This window comes from Bubalus kerabau, chromosome 1 (genome assembly GCF_029407905.1).
Source record: "Bubalus kerabau isolate K-KA32 ecotype Philippines breed swamp buffalo chromosome 1, PCC_UOA_SB_1v2, whole genome shotgun sequence".
NCBI lineage: Eukaryota > Metazoa > Chordata > Mammalia > Artiodactyla > Bovidae > Bubalus > Bubalus kerabau.
Window position 1 is genome coordinate 96,789,638 of NC_073624.1, and position 23,252 is coordinate 96,812,889.

At 54.9% G+C, this 23,252-nt stretch overlaps 1 protein-coding gene across 1 annotated transcript; it reads right to left on the reverse strand.

Moving 5' to 3' along the window:
• Positions 1–1,883: 1,883 nt before the first annotated feature.
• On the reverse strand, positions 1,884–22,873 carry ITGA5 (integrin subunit alpha 5). The gene is made up of 30 exons (XM_055584949.1): positions 22,403–22,873; positions 16,072–16,202; positions 14,421–14,533; positions 14,167–14,287; positions 13,954–14,015; positions 13,818–13,863; positions 13,425–13,550; positions 13,163–13,207; positions 12,986–13,029; positions 11,054–11,110; positions 10,830–10,882; positions 10,340–10,548; positions 9,872–10,063; positions 9,601–9,646; positions 9,327–9,428; positions 9,074–9,129; positions 8,786–8,940; positions 8,334–8,471; positions 8,150–8,217; positions 7,653–7,803; positions 7,476–7,568; positions 7,279–7,358; positions 7,107–7,187; positions 6,884–6,989; positions 6,378–6,530; positions 5,165–5,251; positions 4,941–5,054; positions 4,220–4,321; positions 3,561–3,683; positions 1,884–2,978 (listed from the first exon to the last, which is right to left on the reverse strand). Exons 1-30 carry the CDS (start codon positions 22,777–22,779, stop codon positions 2,895–2,897), a joined length of 3,315 nt encoding a protein of 1,104 aa, XP_055440924.1. The 5' UTR covers positions 22,780–22,873; the 3' UTR covers positions 1,884–2,894.
• Positions 22,874–23,252: the final 379 nt, after the last annotated feature.

Genomic DNA, 23,252 nt, shown 5'->3' on the forward strand with positions numbered 1-23,252 from the left:
CAGGACCCTGAGTTAGAGGGGTCTCAGAAGAGGGGTTGCTTAGCTCACCAAGGGGAGGCAGCTGGCTGGAGGGCGGGGTGACCTTGCAGGCAGCTGGAGGGGGGCAGTGTGAGGGGTGAATTCATTATTGATGAGCCCTGCACCCCGGGCTACTAATGAGCCCAGGCCGGCTGCTCTAATTGATGTCAAGAAACTTGAGACCCCCAGATCAGCTTCCCGCCTGCCAGCTGCCTCTCCTAAGCCCCCTCCCCGTTACACGCCCCCAGCTGCTGTTCCCGTCCCAGGCCTCCTTTCCATCTCCACTGACACAGACAGGGCTAGGACTCGGGCCTTCTCCCTGCTCTCTTGTCTCTCTGCATCACTCAAGTCCCAAGATGAGAGGCAGACATGCTTTGGAGGGGCTGGGAGATTCGGAAGGGGAAACAGACCGGAGCCGAGAATTACAGTTCAGCGACAGAGACGGGTGCTGGGTTACATCTGCAGCACTTCCGAGCCCAAGGAATTCCAACCTTGTATTGTGCCTCCTTGAGAGAGACCTTGTCACTCTCAGAGACTCAAAGGTACAGGCACTAGCTACACAGACACACCCATGATACCAGCCCAATACAGCCCACTTCCCCTCCTCATTTCCTCCTCATCATAGTGTAAGAAGTCTCAGATTTGGCCCCTGGAGTATGGCTGTTGCCATTCCCACCCATCCCCCAGGAAGGCGAGTATGGATTTCATTCTTGGCGAAGTCTCAGTGCCTTGCTATGCCACAGCTGCCATCCCTGGAAATACTGGGTAGCTCTTTGCCTCATCAGGTCTTGCCCTCCCTAATAGTCCTTCATTTATGGGTTCTGGGAAGAAGTTTCTGAGTTACAGAATTATTAAGAAGTTGAAGACTGGAGTGTAGAGCAGGTTTGAACTCCCGGGAGAGATATTTTGAGATCATGCTGGAACTGCGAGGCAGGAGCCTAAGTTAATAAGAATTGTCTTGATGGGGGAAGAGGGTGAGGAGGACCTCATACATAGCCTCCCTTCCCCAAATTCCCATAAATTTGTGAGTGTGCTGCCCTCTGGTGGCTGACCTCAGTCTAGCAGGACATAGACACCTTTGCCTCTAACAGTCCCATTTGAATTTCAGCACCCTTCCCCATGCTCTTGCTGGACATTAGTTTAAGATAGGCCTGGAGGAGACAGAGGATGCTGAGGGGTTCCCTCACTTTAATTTATCTTCAAAGACCTGAACTGTCTGTCATGTTGGTTAAGAATATGGGCTTTCACAGTCAGGCAAGGCTGAATTAGACTCTGTGACCTTGGGCAAGTTACATAACTTCTCTGGACTTCAATTTCCTCTTGTGTAAATGGGGTTAATTGTGCCTGCCTTGCACATTTAATTTGACAGAAATTAAATGAGATAATGTATGTAAACTATTTAACATTCCCTCTACCCACTGGAATACAATGGGTAATGAAAACAAAACACAAACCCAACTGGCTTTCTTCTGATTTAGTTCTGTGGCCTTTTTTCTCAACCCTTTTCCTTATTCTAATTTCTGGAAGCCCAAGTGAATCTTCTGGGCCATCTTCCTCCACCTTCAGCTCTGACCTCTCCTTTTGTATTCTTCCCTAACTCTCAAATCCAAAGAGAAGGAATTCCTCTCCCTGTTCTCTTAGAGGTGTTGGGATCAGATCTGGTGGGGCTGGAGGATAGGCAGGAGTCAAGCCCTGCTTTCACCCCTTCCATGTAAGAAAAGGTAACCCCAAAACTAGTTCCACAGTTCCTGGGGGTCATACTCCTGGCTCCCAGTGAAAAGAAACTCCAAGAAACATTTCCTATCCACCAAGAGGTCTGGTTCCAGGAAAGATCTGGAAAGAGTAGGGAGAGGACAGATTCCAGCTCTGATCAGTGGGGCCACCGGGCCGGGTTTATTGCACTTGCAACAGAGTTTAAATAAGTCCCGGGTGTCCGGAGCCGAGGTGAGGGGAGGGTTGGGTAGGGGGAGGAGGGGCAGCGTCAGTGCAGCTGGTGGGCAGAACCCAAACCCGCAGGCCCGGGACAGCAGGCTCCCCTTTCTGTGGAGGACTGAGAGGGCCTATGTCGAGCCAGGGTTAAGGTTCCAGATCTGTTACCATCATGGCCCCTTCAGGGTCCTGGGCAATTCCTGACTTCTCCTGAGTCAGAGGTGGATTTGGTCTCCAGGCCCAGGTCTGGAGCAGGCTCAAATGTCCTGGATCTGCCTAGTTAGGTTACCAATGTCTGAGTCTGGGTCCCAGATGAACTTCAGGCCCCAGAGGCCCCAGGTTCGATCTGGCCCTGTGAAAGTTCTGGTTCCCCTTGGAGCTGCTTCTGGGCCAGCGTGGATCCTGGTGTGGGATCTGTCCTGAGCTGGGCCTGGGGTGCCGTCCATGGTTAGTGTTCTTTGTTGGCCCACCGGGGTGGGGGCTGTCCAGAGCTGCCATGTCTCGCTCCCCAGGTTCCAGGCTCTTAGCTGGGGGCTTCCTGTGGATCTCTGGCAAGGCCGGCGACAGATCTCTGCGGGATTGGAGCTGGACAGGAAGTCCTGGTGCCACATCTGAGCCGGAGAACTGGGATTGGATCCCCTAGTTCTGGTTCCAAGGTGTTTTCAGGAAATTCTCCAAAATGCAAAGGTGGCAGGGAGGCTGGGGCCTCTGTCCCTGGATCTGAGTTCCCTCATCCATGAGGAGGGCATGTGTAAACGAGGGTCCTTCACAGTGCATGGGGGGAGGGGATCCCCAGCTCCTCACCTCCCGGCTCTGGCCCTTCAAGTATGTCTCTGGGCTGGGGAGAGGAGCTTCTCCCTGGCCCTCAGCACCTTCAGGAAGCGCCCAGCCCCCTCCCTGTCAGTAGACTGAGGGTGGGGGCACTGGGCCTTCAAGATTGGGAGGAATCAGGCATCGGAGGTGGCTGGAGGCTTGAGCTGAGCTTTTTCCATGGCGGTGCCGTACGGGAGGGAGCGTTTGAAGAATCCGAGCTAATGAGAAGAAAGGAGGGAGAATGAGTTAGTTCTCTGCAGATCTTATCCCAGGAGGGGACGAAGATGACTTCAGTGCTTCCAATCTCCCCATCTTGCAAAAGTGGCCCAAATTCAGGCTGTGAAGACTACCTTTCCAAGAGGTCTAATGGGCCAGGAGGGCTTAGGCTGGGCTGCTTTGGTGTTGTAAAAATGCCCCCAGTTAAGCCAGGGATGGCAAACAGATTTGAAGTCTCGCCGCCTAGAAGTGGCTGCCTCTTGAGAAGGATTCTGAGGCTATTGCTAGAGTATGATCAGTTAGTGATGGCTACCATGGGCTTCTGGTTGGAGGTGACACACACATATGCCGCACACTGGCCGCTTGTGAGTCACCTTGATTTTGAAAGTATTGGTAAACGTATCAGCTTGATTCAAGAGAACTCTTTCTAAGCTAGGGGCTGTAGAATGAAAGAAGGGTATAGGCAGTGTCCAGAGGGGATGCATGTGGCTGGAGACCTGGTCTGGAGGCAGATACTAGGGAGTGTGCTGGGTCAAGGGCAGAACCTGGTGAGAGAAGGCCAAGTCGAGTAGGATGTGGCTGACCTTGTAGAGGATATAGATGAGCAGACCGAGGAGCAGAAGGCCAATGAGGATGGCTAAGATAATGATCCAGAGAGGGACTCCGTGGCTGCCTTCTGCCTTGATCCACTGCACGGCCGTGGCCACCTGGGGAGCAAGCCAGGAGAGGTCACTGAAAAGTCATTGGTTCTTCCCACCCTAAACTTGGCTCCCACTTGCCACTGGACTTAGATCCTCTCTCCTCTCCCATTTTAGGCTAACAGAATTCTGAACTTCAAATTTCTAAAATGTGCGTTATTGTTTCTTTCGGGCCTTCACACCTGCTCATTTCCTCTCCCCAGAAAAGACTCCTTTCCTGACCGGTTAGCCTGGTAGATCCCATGGATTCTTCAGGTCTTGCTTAAACATCACTTCTTCCAGACAGCCTTTCCCAATTCTGCAAGTCTGTGTCCAAGTGTGTCTATGATGTGGTCCCATAAACATGCTGACCCTTGTCACAGTCTTCTCACTGCCCTGTCCATCTTGCTTATCACTGTATTCCCAGGACTTAGCAGAGTGCCTGGCACATAGTAGGCGCTCAGTCAACGTTTGTCACCATAATCGGGCCAGCCCCCGTCATGTAGTCCTCGTGCCAGGCCCAGAACTCTGTCTTCCATGGCCCAGCCTGCTGGCCTTAGACTTACCTGCAGCGCCTTCTGGGGAAGCTGCCGAGGCAGGATTTTATAGGGCATCTTCAGGGCTTCATACACGGCCTCACACTGCAGGCTAAATGGCTGGTGCTCCCGCTGTGGGTGGGGGAGAGGTGTTCAGGGTGGCCCCTCTTGGCATCTGGAGGACATAGGGCTCCCCAGATTCTGGCTCTGGTTATAATCTTTCACTATTTTGAACTCATTCTCTGAATCTCTCTCTACATTCCTTATAAGAGAAAATAAATATGTATCTAAATAGTTATAACTGAATAGTGGATAATTAGATAATGGCATGTTCAATAGAAAAAAAATTTCTTGAGTCATTAATAATGGGCTAAGCACCTAGGACAATGTTTAGCCCATAGTGTGCACTCAACAAATGACTATTTCCTGTTTATACATCTGCTTGCCTCTGCACGATGGATTCATCCTCCGTCTCTGTCTCTGTTTTTCTGTCCTTATTTGCCGGCTGGTCTCCCTCCAGCCCTCCCCTCCTCTGAATGGGCCAGAAAAGGGAAGCTGTCGCTCCCAGTGAGGCCACTAGGTGTCGCCAAGTACATACAGCCCTGTCCAAACAACGGTGAGGGAGGGGAGCGGGGCTGCCTGGGTCCCAGTCACCAAAGGGGGTGGCTAGGGCAGTGGGGAAAGTGGGGGTCAGTCCAGCATACCTGAAGGTCAGGGGTCAGGGGTCAGGACTGAGGTGAGGCTCCCTCACCTGTAGGAAGGTCTTGGCCCAGACGCGGAAATGCAGTTGCAGACTTCGGCTCTCTTGCCGGTGCAGTGGCCCCAGCTCACAGCGCAGCTTGAAACACTCTGCCTCTGGGCATTTCTGGGAAGAAATAGGAGGCTTGAACTGTGAGTTCTGCCCTTCTCGTGGCTCTGAGGACCCACAGAGGTACTCAACACTTGGGCCCAGACCTCATTCCCAGGACAACTTACCAGAATCTGAGGCCCTGAGGAGGCAGGGCTCCGACCTGGAACATCCCGTCTTTGCAGCCGGTGGTGCTGGGAACCCTCAGGATCCAACTGGAAGAGGAAAGAGACCATTAGATGCCTCTCCCACCTCATTACAGCATCTGAGTCAGCCTGCATCTGGGGTCTGCAGCAGCTTTGACCTGGTCTTCCATCCATGCAACTGACCACCTCCTATGGCAAGGCAGCAAACTCATTGTTGAAATATGGAAACGAGTAAGATTTGGCCCCTGGAGTTTAGGAGGAGGCGATGTGTCAATAAATAATTAGGGCACTGTCTCTGCCTTGAGGCCTTTGCACTGGCTGTTCCCTCTGCTTGGAATACTCTTTCTTGAGTCTTCACAAGCAGTTTCATCCTTATCTTTCATACTCAATTCACCTGTTCCCTCCTCAAGATTTTCCCTGATGATTCAGCTCAAACAGGCTCCCAGCTCCACCCCACCCTAGCATGTGAGCACTGTACTTTCATCACTTTTCAATATCTGTTCCTCTCTCTTTTTAATTTTTATTGTTCATTGTGTGCACACGTTCAGTTGCTCAGTCATGTCTGACTCTTTGTGACCCCATGGACTGTGGCCCACCAGGCTCCTCTAACTATGGGATTTCCCAGGCAAGAAAACTGGAGGGGGTTGCCATTTCCTACTCCAGGGGATCTTCCCGATCCAGGGATAGAACTCTCATCTCTTGCATTTCCTGCACTGACAGGAAGATTCTTTACCACTGTACCACCTGGGAAGCCTTATTGTTTATTACCCTCCTCTAATTCCACGAGAGTAGGGACCTTGTGAATTTTCGTTACTGTGATATTTCCTGAGCCGGTAACATGGTTCTGTACAGTCATTCATTTAATTTAAATGTTGTCTATGAATAAAATGAACTTTGGGGAGTGGGTCTGAAGAAGGCTTTCCAGAGGGGGTGGTGCTGAGCTGGGCCCTAGGAGTATGCCAGGGCATGGAGTCAGGGAGGGATACTTTAGGCAGAAAGACAGAAGTGCAGTGCTTAAAACAATCTTTTCCCCTCCCAGGGCCTCAAGGCATCTGTGGGACTTCTGACTGCCTTCCAGTGGCCTAAGTCCTAGCTCCAGGCACATCCTCATTAGCTCTTCCAGGTCCCTGTGACCTTCCCCAACTACCATCGACTTGGTGCCCCCCACCTCCCAGCCAGTCCCTAGGCCCCTCACCTCCAGGCCCTCTGGGTTGGGGGGGTGACTGGTGGTGCAGTTGCTGAGTCCTGTGACCCTGGTCACGTAGAGGAGCTGCTGGCCATCCAGAGCATGGGGACAGCTGAGCTCCAACATGCCCTGGCTAATGGAGCTGGGGCCCAGGTTGATGAGCTGAGGAGAGGAAGGCACAGTCATCATGGGAAGGGAGGGAGCGATTCTGCCCTGTTGAGACCCGGGTCCCAGTGGCCCACTCTTCCCTGCTCTGAGTCTCAGGAGTGAGGCAGGAAATCGACGGGCAGAGAAGAAATCCTTTCCAGCCAACTCTCCTGGAGGTGGCTCCATCCTTCCCTTCTAAGTCACTCAGCTGGCTGGTCTCTCACTGATCCGGTCCAGGCCTTTACCTCTCCCTTGCCCCTCTTCTCCTCAGCCCCTCAGGCTGGCCCCAGCCATCTGTCACTCATACTGGCCCCTCCTTCCCTGTCATTCATTCTAGCCCCGCCCTCCATTCCCAGCAGCCCGCTCACCTCATAGACGTGGTGGACAGCAGGGCCCACGTCACCCTCCTCCTGCGGCTGGTCTTGGGGATGCCAGTCGCTCATCGGAAATAGCACTGCCTCGGGCTTGGAGACACTGCAGAGCAGGGTGGTTTAGAGGACAGTGGAAGGGACCCCATTTCATATGCCTCCTTTGCTAGAAGTGAAGTCCGTCTCCCCTCCCAGAGACGCCCCGTTTTGCCCGGGCACTGACCCGTTAAGAGAGACCTGGGCCTGAGCCTCCACCGAGAGCCGGAAGGAAACCACGTCGCTTTGCGAGTTGTTGAGATTCTTGCTGTGGGACGGAGGAGAGACTCTGATGGTGCTAGAGCCCCGCCAGAAGGCCACCTGCGCCAGACTCCGCCCCTGCCCCGCCCCCTCCCTACCTGAGGATCTGGAAGTCAAACTGGATGGTTTTCTTCGTGTCCCTGAGGTGAGGGACTGTGAACCGAAGGCCACCCCAGAGCTGCGGGACAGGGAAAATGGACAAGCAGGCTGTTAGACCGGGCGTCTGCCACACACCGACTGCAGCCCTCCTTCCCTTCCCCCAGCTCAGCTTGGCGTGAGATGGTCCCAGACTTACACTGGCCCCAGCCTTCATGGGGTTGCCCAGGTCACACACCAGCAGACGACTCTGGTTCACAGCAAAGTAGTCACAGCTCAGGCTGGAGAAGTTCTGGAGGTGGGGTGGGTGCAGGTAAGACTTCGCTGTCCCTCTGGCAGGGTCTCCTCCCAATCCCTCCTGCAGGTCCTCACTCACCCCTGGGTGTCTGACGAGTCCCGAGTACTCAGCCTCCGGAGGGGCTGTGACCCGAAGCTCTGCCTCGTAGGCGCCACCCTCACCCACATTCTGGGCGTGGAAGGTGAGGTTCAGAGAATTCTTGTCACCCAGGTATACGTGGTTCTGCTCCCTGGAGGGGACACATGGGGCTCAGGGACGCTGGAGAATTAATCCCTGAGCCAGACAATGGGCCATAACGATAATAATATAATAATAATAGACACCTCCACTGACTTCTAGCTTTATGGCAGGCACTAGGCTAGATGCTTTATGTAGATTATTTCATTTAATCCTTCCAAAAAGCTAGAGAAATAGATGCTATTATTCCCATTATACAGAGAAGCTGCGTCATTTCCCAAGGTCACACAGCCAGCTGATATGTTCCTCTTCTTTCCCAGGTGGTTCCAAGCTCCATGTGTCCTGCTAGGCAACTTCAGCATCTGGAACCCCCCAGCCTGACGTCAGCCTTCACTCACCCAAACACTTCCAGCTGTAGGTCTGGCACACAGATATTGTCTTCTCCACAGTCCAGCAAGATCTGAGCCTGGGGAGTGGGGCAGCCTTGAGAGGGGGAGTTGTGACTGCCTCCCAAGCTGTCGGCTCCCCGCTCCAGGGGCCCAGGCCCCTCTCCTCCCGGCCTGTCTCCCCACCCTGCCTCACCTTGTCCTCTATGCGGCTCTTGCTCTGGTAGTGTAGGACTGGCCGGAGGCCGTGGCTGTCCACTGGGGCTTGAGGGTCCAGGGAGAAATTGAGGGCGATGTGAATCGGGGAGAGTTTATCTCGAAACTCTGACTCGTTCTGGGGCGGCGGTGGGGGGGAGGGTTCACAGAGTCAGGGGACACAGGGGACTTGGCGGCCCTGCTCCTCATCCTCTCACATCTCCCTTTGTCCATGCAAGACCCTCAAGAATTTAGGTGTCCAAACAACCGTGCTCATTGCTTCTGAGGCAGCCTGGTTCCCAGCTCCTCGGACAGAAAGGCACCCTTCCCCAGCCCCCCAAAGCCCCAGGACCTTCACTGGAATCTCCCAGTCCTCTTCCCTTTGGGAGGGGTCCCCAGTTCTATGTGGCCACCCTCCCCAAGCCAGTCCAGGCCCTGCCCTCCTGCCCCTACCCTGAGGTAGATCTTCATCTCTCTGCAGTCCTCCCGAGCCCCGTTCTGGATGAGCAGGGTCTGGGTCAGGGTGGCCTGTCGGGAGGCCAGGAACAGCGCCCGCCGCACCCCGCCCTTCTGCTTCTGCCAGTCCAACTGGAGCTCCACCGTGAAGCCTGTGGCCGTGCATGTACATTAAGGAGCATCTTCCCCTCCCTCCTAATTTATCCAGAGAGAAAAGAGGTCCCCAAGTCCCCAGCCCCTCCACCCCTGCCCCAGTGCCTGAAAGGTTCAGGCAGTCTCCCTCACCGATGGAGTCAGGAACATGTTTTCCAGAAGCATTGAGGCAGAAGCTGAGGTTGATGCTAGAGGACCAAAAGGAAAGCTGGTGTATTCACCTGAAAGAGGCATCGCATTCTCTGCCTGCCTCCCAGACAGACCCTGACTGGGACAGTCCCATGTGTCCCCTTCCAAAGGCCTGCTCTCCCTCCCCACTTCCAGGCACAGATGAAGTACCCCCAGACCCAATCCTGCAATCTCCCGCCCCCACCCCACTACTCACCAAGTCACAGGGTTTCCCTCCAAGCTGCAGCTGTGCTCCTCTGGGTTGAACATGGCAGGAAAGATGGTGAGGGAGGCACTAGCAGACACGATGGGGCGACCCCTGCCAAGAGTGAACGTGGGGGTCAAAGAACTAAGGCTCCTCAGGAACCCGGGCACAGGAAGCCGATGCCCAAGCCCTGGGATCCCGGTTTGTACACTTTCCCCAACTCAGCCCTGTTGAGAAATCCCCCAGTTCCCATGTCTCCCAGGCTGCCCCCTGCCCGAGTTCATACCTGTATACCACAGCCTTGTCTACACCAAAGGACCCCACAATCAGATCTGCAAGAAATCAAAAGAAACTACCCCTTACAGCAGGCCCCCAAACAGAATTCTTCCCAACCCCTTCTAGCTGCGTTGTTCAAGGAGGCTGAAGTGAGGGGGCATTGCCATCTGGTGGCATCATCCTAGAACTGCACCCAGGAGCTTAGGCAAATACGTTAAGAGAGGCTACGGGGTTTGTGACCAGGGAATTCTCAGGTTAAAAGGGCCTCGGGCACCACTCACCAGGGTATCCATTGCCATCTAGGTCTCGGCCTCCTCGAAGGGCAGAGCCAAAGAAGTCCGGTGTGTGGCCAGCTGCCCACAGGGGCAGCAGAACCTGGGAAGGCTTAGACGCCACACCCCCTGGGCCCCCAGGGAATATAAACACCACTCCCTGCCGGTTCTCCCCACCAAAGGCAGCCCCAATGGCTACATCTGCAAAACACACAACACATACCAGTCAGCAGGCCAGGAGTCAAGGAGTTCAAATCTCTACCACCAGACCCCAGGACCCAGGATCCTATTTTTCCCATCTGTCATTCCCAGTAATGCTAAACTCTTCAAGCCCCAAGATCTAGACATTGGGATTAAAATCCTCCAGGAGACGCTGGGAGGTCTTGGTTATCTTATCTGACAGTCACCTCTCCCCAGATCCCTTCTGACTCAGGCCCCTGGCTCCTCCTCAGCCACTTGAGCCCATACAGTGCTTACCATTGTAGCCATCCTGGTCTAGGTCCCCCAGGGGGGTCAGGGAGCTGCCGAACCGGCCAAACTCATCCTGGCCAGTGAGGGTCAGGGTGGGCGTGGGCTCCATGCCAGCCAGGCGCTGCAGGTAGATATAGACCCTGCCCACCTCTTGCGGCCGCCCGTCGGCTGTCCGCTCCATGAGCAGGGGCGCCCCTACCAGCAAGTCGTCCAGCCTGAGGATGGGGCAAACACCGGCATCCTGAGACCCTGCCCTTCCCCGTCCCCTCCTCAGTCCCAGTGCCAGAAAAGCCCAAGCACCCTGGATTCCCGGCTCTTTCCCACCCAAGGGAGGGACCTGAGATCTTCTGGCCTTTGGCACTCAGCTCTCTCCTTGCCCCTGAGCCAAGGGTATGCAGGCAGGAGAATCCAGGGAGGAACTCTCCTTGCATTTTTCTGTCCCACCCCCACTCCTTGCCCCTGGGGAGGGCACCACTGTGCCTTCTCCACTACTCACCCATCCCCGTTGATGTCTGTGGCGGCCACTGCGTAGCCAAAGTAGGAGGCCATCTGGCAGGGGGACAGAGCAGCAGCAGGTCAGTACCGGGGAGTCAATCAACAAGGGCTGTGGGGGGAAGTCAGGGACTCCAGGGAGCCTGAGAAGTTGGGCTGAGCTTATGACTCAGGGCCAGGGCTTGGTTGGCAGAGGGCCAAGCTGGGTTGTAGAGGGGGTGTCCTCACCTGTTCCCCTGAAAAGTTGTAGAGGGATCGGATGTCTGAGCCATTAAGGATGGTGACCTGGGGATGAGGAGATACACCCATTGGTCCCAGACTCGGATGAAGGACAAATGGGTGCAGGATACCCAGGGGCAGTCATTCCTTGGAGACACAGACCACCTGTCCCATAATTCCCTTCTTTGCTTTGCCTTCGCCATAGTCTTATCTCTATACTGGTAGCGCCATCTCAGGTGGACTTCGTTATTTTCCTCCATGTCACCTATCAACCACTCCTGACATTCCATACTTATCTGTCTGTTGTGCATCTGATCTAGCTACTAGAATGTGAGATCAGTGAAGGCAGGAGCTGTTTTGTTCTTTGCTTTCTCCCCAGAGCTTAAAGTCATGCTTGGTGAGAGCAGACACTCACTAATTATTAGCTGAATGATTGAAGCCTCATGCCCCAGCCCTCCCAAACCACATACACTCACGTCTCCCCCATGTCACCCCTTAGTGATGGGCTCTACGGGTCTCTTGACTCCTCGTTCTCTTCCCCAGTCTTGCTGTTGTTCCTCTGCTGTGCACCCTCCCCAAGGAATGCTGGAGAAAGCCCTGGTCTCCCCCTCCCTTGGACATTCCCTTCCCCCCAGTGCCCTTCCCCACCACACTGAGACTGATCACCCTAGAGCTGGTTTAGGAGGGGCACTGCTGGCTTGTAAAATCGTGGTGGTTCCCTGCAGCCACGGCCCAATCTCAGCTTACTGGCTGGTCCTCTGAGGCCCTGGAGAATCTAGACCCAACCTGTTTTTGCCCAGCCTCTCTTTTTGTTTATTTGGCTGCACTGGGTCTTAGTTGTGGCATGCAGGATCTTTAGTTGTGACATAAGGGATCTAGTTCCCTTATGTTCAGGGACTGAACCCAGACCCCTTGCATTGAAAGCATGGATTCATAATGACTGGAGCACCAAAGAATCCCCCAATCTCTCTTTAGTCTCTCTACTGTCAGTCAGCCCATGCTGAACTGGCCTGAACTGTTTCCCTTTCCTTCCACGCCTTTCTCATGCTCCTGTCTAGGATGCTGTCTTTCCTCATCTCCTCTGGTCTTTCATAGAACCTTTTCTGATCCATCCCCACCCTAGAAAGGAGGATCTTACTCCCCCTAAACTGCTGTATCATCTTAACCACTTTCCTGAAATTTATGTTAGTGCAGAAAGAATGCTGACTTTGGAATAAGACAGGTCTGGTTTTAAAATCTCTAGCCACTTACTAACTGGGTGATCTTAAACAACTTACTTGGTCTCTTCGAGTCTCAGCTTTCTCATGTGTAAAATGTGACTGGTAATATCTCCCCCGATAAGCTTGTTGGGAAGAATAGAAATCATGAGTGGACAGCGCCCGATGCACTGAGGGGCTTATGCATAGGAGCTGCACGCTAGATTACCATCATATGTATGTTTTATCTTACATATGTGATTAGAAGCCGCACAAGATGGGGTGTGATGTCTTATTCATCTTATCTCATACCTTGCCCTAATAAATGTTGGTAATTGAATGGACCCCTACGGCATTCTCATCTATATCCTTTCTAAAGCACTCGCCATGGTCTAATAATAACAACTACAGTTGTACCCTGCCTAAGAGTTCACTAAGTACTTTCACGTGCCTTATCTCACTTCATCCTTACAAGAGCCTTGTGAGGTCAGAACTATTATTATCCCATTATTCAGAGAAGAGTGAGGCTCAGAGAGGTTAAGCAGACTCAGATTTTTATGGAATGAAGTGGGATAGGAATAAATCACAGATTCATCCAGAGTAAGTGCCAGAACTTGAACCCTGGTCTGACCCAAGAGCCTGTGTTCTGGTCCACCTTTTGAGCCCTCCCAAATCACCATGCATGGTTCTTTGTGATTAGGCAGGGGAGGGGGGTGAGGGGAGGGAGGGTCAGGCTGGGCCTTACATAGCCGTAGGTGAGGTTCCCTTTGGGCACACCAGCAACGAAGTCTGGAAAGGGAAGAGAAGGTTGCAGGCTAAGGGCAGGGGAAGGGGAGTCAGACAAAAATGTCTCAGTCCTTGGGGCTCCAGATCTGGGGTCTCCATCTGCCCCCTCCCTTGGCCCCAGCCGGGACATACTCACCTTCTCTATCATCACCACTGAATTCACCCACAGCCACAGAGTATCCTGGGGGACAGGTGGATGGATATTAGGTTTCTTGCCTTGGGGACCACTCTGTCCTGGCCCATCCCTTCCCCACCCCTACTGAGCCTTCATAGTCAGCCATGACACATGGGGCGGGGGGCTGGGGATGCCTGGGTGGGAGAAGGGAGGCGAGGGGTGAGTGAGGACAGGGGCCCCCTGAGGTTCTCCCCCTGCAGCTCCCACCCCCTTGCTCACTCACCCAGGTAGCTGTCATCGTAGATGGAACTGGCCTGGCGAGTCTGTAGCTGCCCCCGAACTGGGTTGATCAGGTACCCGGGATAATAGGATTCTGCAATCTGCTCCTGGGTGGCGGACAGGATCTGGCCTGGAGAAGGGGATAAGGAGGGGATGGCCAGAGGAGGAGGTGGCAGGGAGTGGGGCACTGGGGGCTGACGGGGAGATATTCAGGAGTCTGGTTCCCCTGGGGGGAAGCTTTTGGAGGGTGGTGGGAGAGGACGGGTAAGTCTCAGAGGACAGGAAGAGGAGTACTGGGACAGGGGCAGAGGAAGGAAGGATGGTGATCTTGGGCTGAGAGAGGGATGAGAGGCCGGGTGTGGGAGACGGACACAGGGACAATGGAGGAAGGACTTACCTTGCCAGAAATAGCTCCCTGGTCCACCCAGGACCACACGCCCAGTCTGTGCAGGGGAAGAAGGTGAGTCTGCATTTGGTCCTGATTCCCCTGCATCCACCACCCACAGCCAGGTTCCTCCCAGATCCCCTCTCACCTTGGTGAACTCAGCACTGAAGCCCCCTTGGCAGTAACCCTGTCCTGCTTCTTGGCTGAAGTCTGCAAAAGGAGAAGGTGGTGGGAAGGGTCAGGCAGCAAAGAGCAGAGAGTTTGGGGAAGGCAGGGGGAGAGGGACCTCCCTGGGCCAGACAGTGGGCTATCAAGGCTGTTGGGGGTGCGGGGCTGTGGGGACTCGCCACCCCTGCACTACCTGAGCGGCAGGGTGCATACTCCAGAATCTGGGTGAAGTTGCCTGTGGAGAGGTAGCAGGTGCCCACGGGATCACTCTGCGGCTCCTTCTCAGTGCGCCAGCTGTAGAGGGGAGCGCAGGCCTGGGAGGGCCCAGGAAGAGGCGGCGCCAGGTTTAGTCCACCAGGGCCTCTCTTCCCTCCCTCCTCACTGTGCTGTTATCCCCAACCACTACCCCTCCTGCCCATCATGGCACTCAGCCTGCTGGGCGCTCACCAGGATGGAGGAGCCATGAGCTCGCACTGTTGCTCCAAACCACTGCAGGGACTTGTACTCCACAGGCTCCTCTCCCTCTGAGCTGGACGTTGAGGACTCCAAGATCCGAGAGCCTTGGGGAAGTGAGAAAGTGGGGTCATGCCAGCTGTGCGCAGCCGAGCCTTAGAGCAGCCCCTGCCCTCAGCCTGGGGGTACCTCGGCACTTGCAAGCCCTGAGCGCATGACTCATGGGAGGGAAAGTGAGGAAGGGTCTTTACAATCTGCTTGTTGTGGCCTGACTCATCTTCTGCTACACGTGTGCACATACACCCACGTGCACACACACAGAACCTGGGGTTTCTAGAGTTGCAGTCCCCTGATGTGCTTGCCTCCTCACCCAGCTGGGACAAGGATGCTTGTGATAAGGTGGGGAAGAATGCTTATTTCCTGAGAGGGCAACCCTCTGGGTACACTTCTGTCTACACCTGGGCTTATGTCTTAGCACCTGTTCTATGACCTTGACCTTTCTTACAGCTCTGGATCTCTGCCCTATGTCTATGTGTGTACGTGTTCATGCATCTGTCTGTCTGTCTGTCTCTATCCTTCCAAGCCCTCTCTGCCTTTCTTAAGACAGCCTTTCTTATTCCTTTGCTTCTCAGCTGTCTTTCAGATTAAAAAAATAATAATAATCAGGGACTTCCCTGATGGTTCAGTGGTGAAGAATCCACTTTACAATGCAGGGGACATGGGCTCCATCCCTGGTCAGGGAACTACGATCTCACACACTTCAGAGCAACTAAGCCTGTGCAGCACAACTAGAGCGTGCGTGTGCCTCGATGAAAGATCTATCCGAATGCCATGATGAAGACTGGATGCAGCCACGTAAATAAATATATACTTAAAAAAAAATCAATTGGTTTTGTGCTCTTACACCACCCCTCCCCCACTTTTGATGCTCTCCTCTTTTGTCCCCTCACCCCAGTTGATCTACGGAGCCACACTGCTCAAGTTTATGTCCATGCTCCACCTTTTACTAGCTGTGTGACCTTAGACAAGTTACTTAACCCATTTCCTATAAAATGGGGATAATAATACCTCATGCCCTCATTCAAAGGATGAAGTGCGTGAATATGTGTAAATCGCCAACAACAGTGCCCAGTGCATATCAAGTGTTCTTCAAGTGTTAGCCGTTATTACTATTTCTCAGCCTGTCTCCCTTAGTCCATCTCTGCATCTACTTGGGACCTTAAGCTCCTTGAGGTCGGTGGCTTAATCATGTTTCAATCCCCTGCAGCACACAGCACAGAGCCTGGCATGCATTATCACTCAGTCAGTGCTTAGTTAAAAGAATTGGAATAGGTTCTGTGACTCTCCCTGTCTTTGTCTGTGTTACTGCCCTGGCCTCCCAGAGTGTGGGTGATTCAGGGAAAATGAGAGCCACATGTTTCTGAATCATGCCCGCCCTCCTTGGGCTGGGCTGGACTGGGAACGTGCTGTGAGTGCCACGGGGAGCCGCCGCACCGCTGCTGCGCTGAGCTGGAGTCCCAGAGCCGGGGAGCACGTGGCCCTGGAGCTGGTTAGGCTCCGCCCCGCGCTCCCGATCCCGCCTGGGCCCCGCCCCCCAGCCTCAGTCCCGCCCTTTAGTCCCTTCCCGACCTGCGAAGTGGGTTACCTTTGCTGTCAAATTCAATGGGGGTGCACTGTGCCGGGCTGGTGCCCCAGGGGCAGAGGTAGACGGCACCGCCCTGCAGCACTCCCGGCTGGCTGGTGTTAGCCTTGGGCGCCCCCACCAGCACGCTGACCCTGCGGAGGGGAAAGGAGAGGCATTTCAGGGGGGCTCCTAACTCTTCTACAGTCTCCCCAGGCGGGGAGGGGCTGGCTGGGGGTGGGATAGATGCCCCCCGAGTTGTATTTATATCTCAGAAGATGCCACGGATGCCAGAGGCACAGGCTGGAGTCAGGCGGTCCCCACGTGCCGCTGTCACTAACACAGCCCCTCCTCCCCCTCCCCCCACCGTCTCCTTTCCTACCTTCCCTTGTCATTAGAAGGAGGAAACAGAGTCAATTCTGGGAAGGGGTTGGGGCCAGAGGGCCTGGACCCCAACTTCCCCATCTCCCCTATGGACCTGTGAAGACTGGAGGTGCAGCCCCTGGAACCCGAGTCCTTTTACCTACCCTTTGCTCCCAAGCCAAAGCCCTTCTCTGGGCAAGACCCAGGTGTCCAGCTGCCCAGCCCTGGGGTGTGTAGGAGGAAAATGTGAGGTTTGGAAATCAGGCAGTAGAAGTGGAGAGAGGCCCTGGAGGATGGTGAGCACAGATTGTTCCCCGGGGCCTGGGCCTGCCCTCACCCTGGGCTCTGGTGGGACCTCCCCATCCTGGCTGGATCTCTGTCTCAGCCTCTTAACACCTTTCCCATACACCATCCCTCAAATCTGAATTCAGATCTCGCTCTGCTGGCTCTTAGTTCTGGACACGGTGCCTCATTCCCCCTGAGATGACGAGGAGAAGGTTGCCTTTGCTGGGGGTCCTCTGTAATGGGGTGGTGTCAGCGCAGGTCCTGGGTAATCTTCCTGCCTCTGGCTCTGCCTCTATCACTTCTGGGTCCTTTGCCTCCAAGGCCTCAGTGCAGCTGGCAGCCCTCCGGGCTTTCTCCTCCAGAGTCTCCCATGAGGACTGCATCTGGCAGCCGGGGCAACTGACCCAGTGTCCCTGCCAGCCTTGGCCTCTGTTCTCCTTCCGTATCTGCCTCTGGCACTGCTTCTCAATCTGTTCCTCTGCCCTATGACTGCTTGTTCTCTTGGTTCTGGTTTTAGGTCTGTCCCCCTTTGTTTTTCTGTCTCACATCTTGGGCTTCTCTATCTCTGTTGCATTCTGGCCCCTTTCAGCTCTCAGCACCCCCAACACCCACCCTTTTCTTGATATTTGCTTCCCTTCATCAGCCTTTCTTACCAGGAGTCCCCAAGTCTGAGATTATGATAGAGATCACAAAATCAGGGGTGTGTGAGACACGGGGATGGGGTGGGAGACAGGATGGGTGACAAAGGCAGACACACTTGAGTAAGGGAGGGGCGATGGTGTCCAAGAGGAACACGAATGGGAACACCAGGGGGAGCGGCTCCAAGGGACTGAAGTGAGGGTAGCTGGACCAGAGGATGGGGACGGAGAAGGGAGAAGAAAGCGTCCAGAGGAACAGGAGGCGAGGCCCCAAGTGAGAGTTCCTGGAGTGATGGGGGGTGGGGTGCCAGCCTCGGTTACCCTGGGGACAGGAAATGTTTACTGCCTGTGGCTTCCTGTCTGTTTCCAACCTCTCACTTCGCCGTTTGTCTCCCACCCGCCTGCTGGGCCCCACCCCTCTCACTCAGGCGGTACAGCCAGCTGGGGGTGGGTGGGAGCTGGCTACTCAGAGGCACAGTGACCTGGTTGGCTGCCAGGCCTAGTAGGTGAGGTTGGTGTTGGGGAGAGATTGCCTTGCCCCAGGGCTGGGGGAGAGAGGGGTGCAACCCCCCCATAGCAGAGGCAGCTCCAGAAAACAGCAGTGGTACAGGAGTTCTGGGTCGGGCACTAGCTCAGTGGAGACTTGGGAATACCCTTTCCTGCTTCCTCTGGGTGAAGAGGTTGCAATGGTTACCTCAAAGTCTTCCGGAGCTCTGATACTCTTCCAGGCCTTGGCCAAGGGACCCTACTCCCACCCTCGAGTCTCCCACCACTTCTCTGGGTGGGGGAAGCAAAGCCTGAGGAAGAAGCCTGGAGTTTGTGGCCGGGCGGGAAGGTGTGAGAGGGGCCTTACAAGGTTTATAAATCCCACAGGCTTGTGGGACAGGGACCTAGGCTGTGGCTGAGTGAAGGCTCAAGGGGTCTGGCACGCAGGCGATGGACACAGATCCCAACCCAGACCTGCCCCACGCCGCCTGTGGCTTACAACTGAGGATGCGTGGCCCTTCCTTCGCACCTCCTCCAAGTCCAGTCAATAGTGCCCTCCCCCACTGCCGAGTAAGGCACCCGGTGTCCGGCGTGGCACCTCACATAGCTTATCCTTATTCTCCCACTCCTAGTTCTTGCTTCCTAAATCCTACAGCAGATGGATCCTACTAGGGGTCCAAGAAGGTAACAACGGAGGGTCCTTGGGCTATTTTCATTATTTCAGAAAGCCTAACGGAAATCATGCATTTACCTGATAAGGCAGCCCAGGCTAATTAAAACCTCAAGTGTATTTGCTTTGGGCTGTAATTATATCAACTCCTGTGGGGAACCTGGTTATCTCATATTGGTCAGAAGCTCTGATTGGCAGCTATGGATGTCTTCTTGTTCTAACTTCTAGTTGATAAAAAACAGGAAAAAGGAATTAATTATTCCTTCCTCAGTGCAGCTTGGCAGATAAATTCTTCCAAACTATGGAGACCAAGGGAAAAAGTAATTGACGTAATTTATTCTGAAGCCTCAGAACCCTGGTATACTAGAGCTGGTTCTTGGAGACACAGGCTGCCCCAGCTGGAAGGCGCCAAGGAGGGCATCTCTGGGATTGAAGACTTTCTTGGAGAAGCCTCAGGGCTGCCACATGGAGTAAGCAGAAGCCAGTTTGGTCCTGACACTGCTTCCCTTCTTCTTTCAGAGCAATCTCTTGTCTCTGTTTTCTGTAGAATGCCCTGGTAAGATGTCATTTGAATTAGAAAGAAAAAGAAAGAAAGGAAGGAAGGAAGAAAAGAAAAAAGAAAGGAAGGAAGATGGAAAAGAAGAAAGAAAACTTTAACAAAAAATACAGCTAATCCAGTTCCCTGTCCTCATTGTACAGAGGGGGAAACTAAGTCCCAGAGAAGTTAAGTCACATGTCCAGGATCACTCAGAATCTTTTCCAATGGAAGAGCCAGAAGCCAGGAGTCCTGTTACCTCGTCTGCCCTGTTGCCAATTTGTCCCCTCCTCTCCATTATCTCGCCAGTCAGGCTTCTGATTAACCAAGTTCCTGTTCAATACATGGTTACTGTTTGACTCTGATGGCCTAACAAGGTCGGGGGTGGAGAGTAGCAAATGGACACCGGACTCGGCTCCTGCAGGTCCTACAGCAGCCCCAGCCAGGCCAGAGGCACCTGGCTCTGGATCCCCCAGTGTACTCTCCAGGGAGATGCCTGGCTGGCTGAGGAGGAAGCATTGCCTCTACTTGCGGCAGTACTACAAAGGGCTAAGGAGGTAGGCTAAGGCTGGTGCACCTTTTAAGCACACCTCTTGGGCCAAGTTACTGATTTCCCCTTTCCAAGACTTGAATTCTCTACCTGTAAGATGATGGGTTGCCCTTGGATGGTCTCTAAACAAACTTCTAGTTCTAACCTTCTATGACTCCTGAAGCTTCAGTTTATATATATATATATACACACACACACACACACACATATATATACACACAATGGGGACAATAAGCTTCATCTGTCTAAGGCAAGGATTTTTGTAACGATCCAACAGAAAAATTGGTATGAAAATGCAAAGAAATGTGCTTATAGCTATCACTGCTATAAGCAAATACTAAAAGCCAGGAAGAAATGGTGAAAAACTTAGACAAAGAACTAGGTGGTGACCAGGGAGGAGGGAACCAGAAACAGAAATTAGGTACCTCATAAAAGTCAGACTTCCCATGTATACTGATCACCCTCTGTGGACCAGGTCCCTTTATATATATATTGTCTCAATTAGTCCTTAGAACAGCCTCATAAGGTAGGTGTCTGATTTTCAGGAGAAGATCAGGTTCCAAGATTTAAGTCTTAAGTAGCTCACCCCAGGTCACACACAAAACAAGTAAGAGGTGGGGCCTGGACGCACACGCAGCTCGACCTGACTTAAAGCCTGGCCCTTTCCTACCATGGAACTTCTCTTCTGATGCTGTTTCAGTTTCCACCATGAGAGGTGAGGGAGAGCGATGGCCCCAGGTGAGGGGCTATGTTTGTCCCCTGCAGGGAGGAGGGCTTGGAGGCCCAGCTGTGGTGGGGAGGGAGGTCACTGGGGAGGTGGAATGTTCCAAGTCCTATTCTAAGAGTGCTTTGTACAGAGAAAACGAGAGGGGGAGGTGTGCAAGCTGGACACCTGGGTTCTCTTGGGAGGAGAGATGAGCAGAAGGGGAGGGGGAGGGGTTGAGAATGCTGGGTCCTGCTCTAGAAAAGGGCTTTGGGGACTGCAGGATCAGGCCAGGGGCCAAACAGACACCTAGGGAACCTGGAATGTGTGACAGTCCAGATGTTTCAGAGGCGTGTTTTAAAAGAGAGATGACACTCTTGTTAGGTGGGGGTTGGGTAAGAGGAAGGTAAAGAGCCAGATAACTGACCCCAGCCCTGGTGCCCTGATGTGGGGAAGGATTCCATCCCCTCCCTCCCTCTTCTCTACTCCATTAGGGTTGTGGTAAGCAGTTTGAGGGGGCCTGGGGAAGGCCAGGCCTGGCAGAGACTCCAGGCCAGGGTGATGCAATGGGGTTTGGGCAAGAGGCCAGGGGGGTGGGGTGGGGGTTGGGTGGGGACCTTGAATAGTCCAGAACCAACAGCTGGAGCCTAACCATCTTTCTTTTTTCCGCATCCTCAGGTCCTCCAGACAAAGGAGAAATCTGTCCCTGTACCCAAGTGAAATTACCTAGATTAACCCCTTTTATCCAAAAGGAAAGGAATGAGTAGATACCAGCTAACTGTATGTGTAAAAACAGCTCACCTCTGACAGGGAGCCTATCAAACCTGGATATAGGGGTGGTTGTGGTGGTGGTGAAGGGCAGTGGTGAGGGGCGATGGCGAGGAGCAGTGGCGGGCTCAGGGCCCAGAGATGTAGAAAGAGGACTCCTCCAGAGGTCGATGATCAGTCACCTGGCACCCGGGAGTCCCTGTCCCAGCCCCGGAGCAGCTTCCTTCCCCTCTTACTACCCCTCACTCTCCACATTTAAGCAAACACCCTTGTTTTTATGTTGCCTAGCTTGTCTCCCCAAGCCTGTGGGCTCCCCGTTTTCCTGGCACACAGGATCCAGGCTGCTTGTTACCCTGCTGAGTTGGGAACTGGGATCCTCCTTGGAGACTTCCCGGTCTCTGAGGTCCTGTGTTCTGACGCTCTTGGGCCCTCGGAGCCCGCGTCTCCCCAGCTTCCGACCCCAGCCCCAGAAGTCCCGGTCTCAATTCAGCTCCAGCCGACTAGCTACAGGAAATCAGCTTTTCTCTTCCTCCCAAGAGCTAGAGGAAGAGGGAAACCGCCCACCCCCCTTCACGCGCGCATACACACCCCTCCCGACACATCCCAGTACCCGCCCTTGGCTGAGCCAGCCCCCAGCCCCAGCGCCCCCCAGGACCAGAGTCCCGGGACTCTCCCAACTTCCCGGATCCCCGCGTCTGAACAGAGATGGGGTAGGGGGTGGCGGGCGGAGTAGGAGACTGAGGAGGAAGGGGAGGGAGCCACCATCCCCCTCCCGGGTCTTTCCCAGTCTGAGCTGAGGGGGGAGGGGAGGGTGAGGCTGGCCCCCATTTAACCTCCGGGACCCCTTCAGCCTCCCACACACACCATACAGCTCATTCTGCTTCGTCTCGTCCTCTCTGAGTACAATGGCCCTCAGGGGTCCCGGGGTTCCCCAGTGCTCCCAAAAGCCTCCTGGCCTCCGCGCCCTCTCCGTCCCCATCCGCCTCCGGTCCCCGCAGTTCTCCAGTCTCAACCAGAGACCCTCTGCTCTCCTTTCCCGCGCCCTCCTCTCTCCTGGCCGCAAGACCCCTGCCCAGACTTCTCCAGCTTGCAGCTTCGTGTCCTCTCCCCACCTCACACACGTCTCTCCGCTGATCGCTCTCAAACTCTTGCCCCCCCACCACGCCGGCCACTGTCCCCTCCCTACTCCAGCGCAGGCCCCCAACTTTAGCGCGGGCCCCCAACTCCAGCCCCAGTTCCTCCAAACTCCGCCTCCCAAACTCAAGCCTCGGTCCCCTCCAGACTCCAGCCGCGCCCCCAGTCTCCAGGCGCGCACCCCCGCCCTCCGCCAGCCCGCCGCCAACCCTCCTCAACTCACCCGTCCGTCCCCGGCCGGTAAAACTCCACCGAGAAGCCGAAGAAGGAGCCCGGGGGCCCGGAGAGCACTGCCGGGGCCTCCGCGTCTAAATTGAAGCCCCCGACCCGGGGCGGCGGCGGCAGCAGAAGCAGCAGCAGCGGCGGCAACAACGGCAGCAGCCGGGGTCCGCGCCGGGCGCCCCGGCGCAGCTGCACGGCGTGGAGAGGGGACCCTGGCGTCCGGCTCCCCATAGCGCCCGCTCTTCCCTGTCCTGGGGCCACCGACCCGGAGCCGCTTCCTAAACCTCCCAGAGGCGAATGACTCAACGCGGGGAGGAGTTTGCCAAACTCCCGGCTGAGCCCTCCCCCCGCCTGCCGGGGGGGCGGGAGGGGGGGCATTCCTGGGTCCCTGGAACGCTGAGCCCGCGCCCCCCACCCCGAAGGGGCGTGGGGGGGCCGCACCTCTCCACTTCCCTCGCCCCAGCCCCAGCTGGAGGCCGGTTGTCTGGACTGGGTCAGACTGGGCGGGTTTGGGCTCTCCCCCTCCTTCTCTCTGCTTCCCCCTCCTTCCTCTCGCATCCTTTCCAGATGTACAACGTAAACGCTCGGAAAAGGAGTCGGAAAAAGGGAGTGGAGAATTTCCTAATGAGGAAAGGAATCACCTCTGGAGGGCGGAGGGAGTGTGAAATATGTGTGTGGGGTCTCCCCCACTAATTCAGGGAGGAGACTCCGGGGTCTAAAGAGACAGGAGACACCTCTGGCAGCTGGCCAACTGGGATTCCCCCTTGCCTTCCGGGGCCACGGGGTGCCTGGGTTCCAGCCAGCTGGATTTGGGACTCAGGAGTGGAGGTACAGAGTGCTCCCAGTCAGCC